The following is an 8,316-nucleotide window of genomic DNA, read 5'->3' as shown; positions in this document are numbered from 1 at the left end:
TACATATGAAAATATTATATAACACATTCTGTGGGAAAAGCAAAGGAAACTAAAAGTTGGTCAATAAATTTAAAGCCAAGCAGAGAAGAGCATGCTCTTTTCAAGGTGGGAGTCATAAGAAAAAAGAATGAAAATCGCAATACCACACATTACTAAATCATGCAGACAATGATATGAAATTCCGGCATTTATGCTTAAATTTCGAGCCGCTTCAAATTTATATGCAATGTCAATTAATTTAGGGTGGACATTACAGATTAGCATGATTTGATATTCAACAGTTTCCTTTCCATAATTGGCACGAGGACACTCTACTACAACTGAGGTTGTCCGAAAAAAGTAACTCGCCTCTCTGCTAAGGTATTGAATATGGAAGCTATTGTTGTTCTGTGTTATTTTCGTGTATACAAGAAGGCATAATCTGATAGTGTAAGAGATTGTAACAAGTGGTAGTGCAAGCTGCATCATTAGTTCACCTGCCCTGATGTAGGTTCTGGAGGGCATCAATAATCGAACCACTTTACGTTGGAGCGCTAAAAATTGCTCCATTTCAGTCGGCCACAGGTACCCCGAACTAATAAGGAGTAATTGAAATATGAATGAACAAGCGAGAAATAACTTTTTTTTCTTGAACCAGGTGGGCACAAGATAACGAAGTCTATATATCATGCCTATAGATCATGCTGCTTTTACAGAACCTTGCTTATGTGACCAAACCAGCTTAAATTTTTGCGAAAAGTGACGCCAAGAAAAAATAGCTGTCCATTTGTTCTAGTGTTTTCGACGCGTAGTACAGAGTTATATCATAATCAGTCGTCTTATTTTTGACACAGGAAAGAATAAATTTTTTTTCTCTTTGTATTCAGCTGAAGTTTCTTTAAATACAACAAAGTATTTAGTTCTTGTAGCCAAGCGTTCGACTTTCGTTCTATTTCTTTAAGGTTAGCGCCAGAGAAAAAAAACACTAGTGTCGTCGGCATATAACATAATCTGTTGAGTAATTGAAATGTTCACAATGCCATTTATATATAGTATAAACAACAAGGGACCTACTATTGATCCTTGTGGTACGCCGGAATTTAAAGTTGCATGTCAGATTGAGAACCATGTAATATACATAACTGAAATCTTGACCTCAGGTAGTTACGAATAAGGTCTAGGGCTATTCCCCTAATACCATATATATCAAGCTTCTTAATCAATATGTGGTGCTTAACAGAGTCGAACGCTTTACGGAAGTCTTAAGATAAACCCAACTCTATAAAGTTTCTCTTCGATATTTTTTATAATTGTATCTTTTGTTTCTAACAGCGTTTTTTCCGCGGATTTTGCTTTCTGAAAACCGTACTGCTCCTCTGAAATTAAACGCTTGTATGTAATTCGCTCCGCTACTTTAGAGACAAGCGGCAGGACCGAAATGGGTCTATAGTTATTTAGGTCATTATATGTACCTCCCTTATGAATTAGAACAGCGCGAGCTATTTTCATCTCAGGAAAGATACCCGATTCAAGCATGCGGTTACAGACATATGTCAATGGCTCAGATAAGATATGCGAAGCGGCGTTTACCGGCGCGGCTTTTATTCCATCATAGCCGGCTGATGGTCTAATGTCTAGTAAGCATAGTATAGCATTTACTTCTTCGGGAGAGGTAGGGGCAAGAAAAAGTGAATCAGGAATATGCATGCTCATATATAAAGTACTACCGACACACGAAGGAGGTGCAGAGTTACCTGCGCCTGCTTCCACATAATGAGCGCTGAATATATCTGCTAACGGTTTACCGAAATAGCGTGTGCCATCTATTTCTAATTCAGATGGTATGGCAGTAGCGTTGTTTCCCGTCAGCTCACGAGACGTTTGCCAAGCTCTCTGAGGGTTACGCAAAGAGTTATCTAATTTGCGTTGGTAATATTCAAATTTTGCCTTCTTTAGGTCTCCACTCAATCTATCTCGAAGTTTCTTGAATTCGTGTAGTATCTGAATGTATCTTGTTAGTAGGAGCTAGTTAAACAACAAATCCTTGCATTTTATACGCTTGTAGAGCTGAGCTGTAACCCATGGCTTATTCGCTTCTTCACCTTTCTATGCCTAGTGATAGGGGTCTGCGGAAACGCGGCATTAGAATTGGCTTGTACCTTGGCAATAAGCTTATCATAAAAACAAGAAGTATTTGGCTCTGCATAATCATCGGTCCACGGGACATTTTCGAGTAATGAAAGGAACAAACCTATGCCCTTTCTGCTTATGAGTTGTTTGGTATAGGCTGGGCTTTCGACATGTCGGCGGGTTGGAAATACTTCAAACATCGGCATATGATCACTAAAATTTGAACTGAGCACCCCAGAGCACGTATTAAGCTTCGGAAAATTAGTAAAACAAAGGTCAGGCATCGTCTTTAAATTTAAAGATATTCTGGTAGGCTCCTCAATAAGATTTTCGCAGCCATTTGCAAGCATGGCTTCCAATAAATGAACGCTTGCATTGTTTCTGGAGAGATAATCGATGTTCAAATTCCCTAATATAACAAATGCGTTCCGTGCACGGATAGTAGCAGTAGTACGTAATAAATGTGATTTAAAAAGCTTGTAAGGATTCCCTGGGGTGGTCTCTATACAGCAACAATTACAATGTTCTTATGCATGAGTGCTGAAGACTTAAAATCATCACATATGTTTGTAAGGTCAGTTTAACATTCAAAGGAAAAACCATCCCGGATGTAGACAGATACGCCTCCTCCGCGCTTGTGTGCGCGGTAAATAGAGTTATGCCTGTACTCTGCTAAAGAGTGAACATCTGCACTGTTGGTGAATTAGGTTTCTGTAAACGCTAGAAAATCAAACTGATAATTCAGCTCGGAAAGGAGGCTTTCAACTTGGTCTAGTTTATTCTTTAGACTTCTTGCGTTTGTATGAAGTATAGAAACTCCTTTTGCTAAAAAGAATTTCTCAGTGTAAACTAAATTAGTGAAAGACTGTATGGTATATTAAGACATTTTGCTTGAGGAACCAACCCATACTCACACTAGGAAAGTGTACAAATTTATACAATCTTGTCCAGATCGCTTGGACAAGACACATCACGTCAAATTGGCATGTATTGATTTCAGCGCAGTGACAGATTAGCTCACCAGGTTATATAAACCTACCCTACCCTTGTTGCATGAATTTGTTCCAGGGATGGAGACTGTCTATTTTATGCTGTAAAAAGTAGGATAGCGCATCCTGGTCTTTACATGCTCTAAACAACCACCGGATGGAATTTTTTCTTTAATTTAGTGCTGTGTGCGCACCTGAGAAGCGCGGCGTTTTCAGTTATGACTGTCATTTTTCCTTATTTCATGGGTCATAACTCTGGCTAAATATCTGAACGAGTTGTATGCTTCCATTCTTGTGATTTTTTGGCGATTTCTAAGCCCATTGCGTTCGAATATGCGATTTTCGCGACAAAAAAATGAAACGGATGTGCATCGTATTACAGCCCTAGTACTACTTCTATGCGACACAGCATATTTCTTGCATCACGCCAAGGCAAATCTTTCCCATTCTAGTAGCAAAAAAAAAAAAGCTTCTAGCAGGGACGAAGAATTTTAAAAATTATTTTGGAGCAGTTGAAAAACGCATTGACTTTCTTGCATTCAGCGCCAGTATTAATGTGCCTCGACTTGAATAACCAACCAATTTTTAATTGATCGAATGGCCCCTGACAATTTGTAAAAATTTTGTATTTCAGGTTCTGCATAGAAGCGAAGGGGAATGTTCAAGTTCATTGCTTTCCACTAGAACTAACTTTCTCAACATTTTTCATTATTAGAATGCGGTATTCGATTCCAGGAAAATAAAAACGCAGGAAAACCAGGTGTACAGATGAGATCATGTGCCGCTTCACGCGACAGGCCGAATTTGAGACCATTCAGAGAGATATTTGCCTTATAGAGGACATAACATGTGGCGAGGCCATTTATTTAAACATGTAAATCCACACTTGAGGTAAAAGTGGCTTATGCCTATGTGGGGGAGAATCGCTTCAGTTTTCCAGAGCCTTGTAATCTCGCAGTCATCTAGTTGTCTGGATTGGACATGATCTATCCCTCTTCATCATCTAACACGGCAAGATAAGGCATGCACCACTAGTGGCACTTTTATATACAACCATCAACATCAAAGGTCTGGAGCACGGCATTGGCTCCAGAGCAGTTCGGAGGGCCTGTGACGTTGATGAAACAAAGCAAAGTCGTGATAAGAACCATATGCGCAAATTTAGCTGCAACAAAGATAGTAATGGCGGGGGAGGGGGGGGGGGGGGCATAAATCATTTAAAAGTGTGCTTCTGTTATTTCGTTTCACTCATTCTATTACACTTAAAACATTGTGGACATACAACATAGTAATAAACGAAGCGTTGAAAGTGCTGTGCTTACTCGATCAAGTTGGCTGTTCAAAAGATCAGTGTAATTTAAACTATATTTGCTCGTAGACCAAGCGTAATCGGGTTATATGAAATTCTATGCGCTTAATTAAACCATCAAAAACCTTTTATACTGAGTTCATTCATATGCACATAGCTGGTACCCTGCAAAACTCAGAAACGAAAAATGGGAGCATGCCACAGTAGCTGTTCAAGGTGACTATAATGTCTGGTATTTAAGGCAGCCTGGAGAAACTTTACCGGGCTTGTTATAAGCGAGCTGGACAACAGGCAACAGTTATTGGCAGCGTAAAATCAACTAGAATTGCTTTTCCTTTCTAGCGCTTACTACGAAAGCCTGAGACCGTTTCAGTGTGCCATGCGAACCCCTACTGGCAAGAGAAAGTTTATTATCCCATGTTCTGTTTTTGGTCGTGTTATAACAAGAAAGGCAGTGAATGGAAACCCCTAGGAACTGCGCGTTAACACGTGCTTAACGATTCCTGTGCCACGTTCACTGCCCGCCACTGTACTGAGCATTCATTGGCTTGCTGCTACAAGAAACAACTCAAGGGGATAGCGGCCGAATTGGTACTACACATCAGCAGAAAGGAGAGCGAGAAATGCGACACGAGAAAAGAAATACGACAGGCTACGGCTGCACTAGCAACCGTTTTATTTATTGAGAATGGCCCGAACGTGCAGCCATGTAAGAAGGTTTTATTAGTAATGCACCCCTCCTCAGAACTTTGCAAACCCTGCAGTGAACCCGCGGTTCAGTCACGTATTCGTTCTTTTGATTAATTATATCACGATATCAATTGCCTGAGTTAATTCCTATGACCGACTGATTACGGAGCATAAACAAAACAGTGGCGTCTTAAAACCGCGACTTGCAATCACACTTCCGGCAGTACGTGGCTGTGTGAGACACGTGGGTACTTCTTCAACGATAGAAAATGCCCTCTCAAGCACACTTTAATAGACACCAGCCATATTGATGGATGTGCACGTTTCTGAAGCAAGTAGACCTTCTGAAACTTTTTCTTGACCTAAACAATGGCGGGCACTCTATACTGCAGTATCCCTATTCCTTGAGCTCATTAAACAGGCGGTACACGTAAGAGAAGATTTGAAAGTTGGAAGTTTGCCATCTTTGTACAAGTTGCGCATCACTGATATGCCGTTTTTACATGGTTATATATTCGTTCATTTTTTAGTAAGAATACGTTTTAGCCTCACAATGGTCTGCCGTCCTTCTGGCGTCCCCTTTCTTGGTTCTGTACTGAAAGCTCCCCATCAGTCTTTCATTTACAGGGCTGCCAACAATGGCAAATGATAGAAAGTTGCACGCTGTTGAAGTATTTATTTTTTAATTAGCATCCCCATCAAGGCAAACGACAAACACCTATTCCTGTAGTAACCCGAATTCAAATGGCAGTTTGACTTTGGCTTGCTCATAGCTAAAGCTATGACCTAGTGCGTGTCATTTTACTGTAGTGATTCGCTCCGATAATATGGAGCGTTAGGTTCCACGCATGTGAAAAGACAAGGAACATTGTCGCGGTACGGAAGCTAAGGCTAGCAAAAACGCATTTTTCTGCAAATTCACCTGAAATGGTCCAAAATCAATTCCGCCACGCGCCCATATTGGCGATCGTGATGTTTGCCCGGCAACCTCACAAACGATCGGCTAGGATGCATTAGATGTAATGTGCATACAGAGCTGTTGCTAGCTTCAAGCTGTTACCTATGAGCATCCGTCGAAGCGCAGCCGTACGACTAGAGAGGAAAGCTCTCTAGCTTTCACCCAAGATCCAATCTTAGAGCAAAATTCGTTCCCATCTTAGGCTCCAACAGGGACCGCCCTCTGTCCGAGGCAGCACCTCTGCCGCCTGTGATAAGCAGGGCTACTCACTAATCAAAAACACGAAGTGGGGGCGGTGTTGATCCAATTCTTTTAACGGAACCCTCCGAGAGGAAGTAGATTCGAAATAAGAATAACAAAAAGGCATTTTGACCATTTGGCAAGCCATGAGTGTTGTAGTGTTATCAACGGAATTATAGGCTTCACGTAGGCATAAGTATGGTGCCTGCGGCGTCACTGTGTGTCATCTGAAGCATTCGACCTTGGACGGACTCTTCTGTTTCTCAAGTTACTTCTAGTGCCACTGATCAAGACTGAAGCATCCGGACCAGGTCTGAGAACAATGGCCGGCTATGTGGATCGTACTGTTAGAACTGTATAATTATGTGGAAGCCGCCCTCTAAAAAAACATTAAAAGTATATCAAGGGAATCGCAGCACCGTTGGTTTATGTATCTACCTAATATAGGAAACAGTGCGTAAAACAGACCAACATTAGCAACAGACATGACCAAAAAACAATTGTCATTGGTGCAGCCGAAACCCCTTCTTTCAAGAAACTCACAATTACTTAAAAGAAATAGCTGTGACGGTTTTATTTCAAATCACTCATTTTCAGCTGATGAAGATCTCCTTGAGATTCGTAAAACAATGCCACGCACTGTCGTAAGCATCTTGCTGATTCTCCGGCTGAAAAAAATAATACACGCGAGTTCAGCGTGGCAATCTCATCGGGTTGCGGAATTAATATTTGGTTTGGTTGCATAACAACGTAAATTACTGCACTCTTTTCGCAACCTTGTAGTGCTATACTTGGAACAAAACATAAACACCTGCCAATTCCGGCAGTATAGTATTATTGACACATAACAGTTTTATATACTTTACTAGCACGCGGCCGGCATCATCGAGTGGGAGATTTCTGCAGCGATAGATTTCGCCTGAGCATCATCTTACCCATTGAAATGGCTAGCGTAAGGCGGCAAAGGCTCTAATGAGCGCATAAGACTCGCATCAAAAGAGAGCAGTCGCGATGCACTGTGGGATCCGTAATGCGTTTGAATGCATCTGCAGTCAAGCTACCGCAATGAAGAAGCTTGAACTTTCACTGCACAGCAATGGACCCCTGTGAAGGTGCCACAGTGGCCTTACACCAATATACGGCGACAACATGGTTTACGCGAGGGGGGGTTTGTAAACTTATGACACACACTAGGCTTGATTTCAACAGCGCTATTTGTTGCTTTTTTATTGCTTCGGCAACCATTGTGAGTAGCAATGTCAAGCTGCAGCTAACATTTACCATTTGCGACACCGCTTTATGAAGATTGAAGTCATGAGAATTCTCGCAATACTCTTTCTTGTGTTTTTTTCTCCCAACAGGTGCACCTGCGGATACCTTCACTGAACCATCGAATTCTTCTATCTAATTTCCAAGCAAAGAAATAATGTTTACAGAAAGAACTATTACAGCGCTCTAAAGCGGAAGTTACGAAAACTGTTTCGAACACTTCTGCAAGTCGTCATGGCCCAAGCATTGGCTCTCTGCCCATCTCATAGGCCTTCTTTCCGAGTGATCGCGGACGTGTTAATGGGCATTGCTAAAGGGAAATCCCTTTTGAATGACGCGCGCAGGTTAGCTTTTATCATTCAGTTGTTCGTATCATTCAAGTTTCTTCACAGTATCGTTTAGTCTTCATAATAGTGTGATGGCTACTTAATAATAGAACTCCTGAGGACGGCGAAGTACTGTGTCTTGTTCTCTCACCTAAGCCTTTACTATTGCTGATTTTTTTTTTATTCTGGCATCTACATTGCCGCAGCGCGTTTTACTCAACACTGCCTTTAGTCCGGTATTTGTGAATTTACTTTTGTCCATCTGCGCAGTTTCGTTTACGCTTGTTTACATGAAGCAATTCGTGTTGTGATATCTCCTTTCCCTTGTTGATTCTTTCGAGCATGAGCAACATTACATGGCTTTGTTATAAAGTTTTTGCCCTTGTTTATTTTTATTTATTTTTTCAGAAAGCTGCGCGCTGCTGA

The 8,316-nt window shown here is 41.2% G+C and overlaps 1 protein-coding gene across 1 annotated transcript in view; it reads right to left on the bottom strand.

Annotated features, from left to right (window-relative positions):
- Positions 1-4,369: 4,369 nt before the first annotated feature.
- Positions 4,370-8,316, bottom strand: part of LOC144097731 (uncharacterized) — a 22,873-nt gene continuing 18,926 nt past the window's right edge. The window contains exon 5 of the mRNA XM_077630370.1: positions 4,370-6,963. Coding sequence (XP_077486496.1) covers positions 6,889-6,963 — 75 coding nt within the window. The 3' untranslated portion in view covers positions 4,370-6,888. The remainder of the gene's footprint in view (positions 6,964-8,316) is intronic.

The sequence above is a fragment of the Amblyomma americanum genome, chromosome 7 (genome assembly GCF_052857255.1).
Source record: "Amblyomma americanum isolate KBUSLIRL-KWMA chromosome 7, ASM5285725v1, whole genome shotgun sequence".
NCBI lineage: Eukaryota > Metazoa > Arthropoda > Arachnida > Ixodida > Ixodidae > Amblyomma > Amblyomma americanum.
Note: the sequence above shows the minus strand (reverse complement) of the source record. Positions and strands in the feature narration are given on the sequence as shown.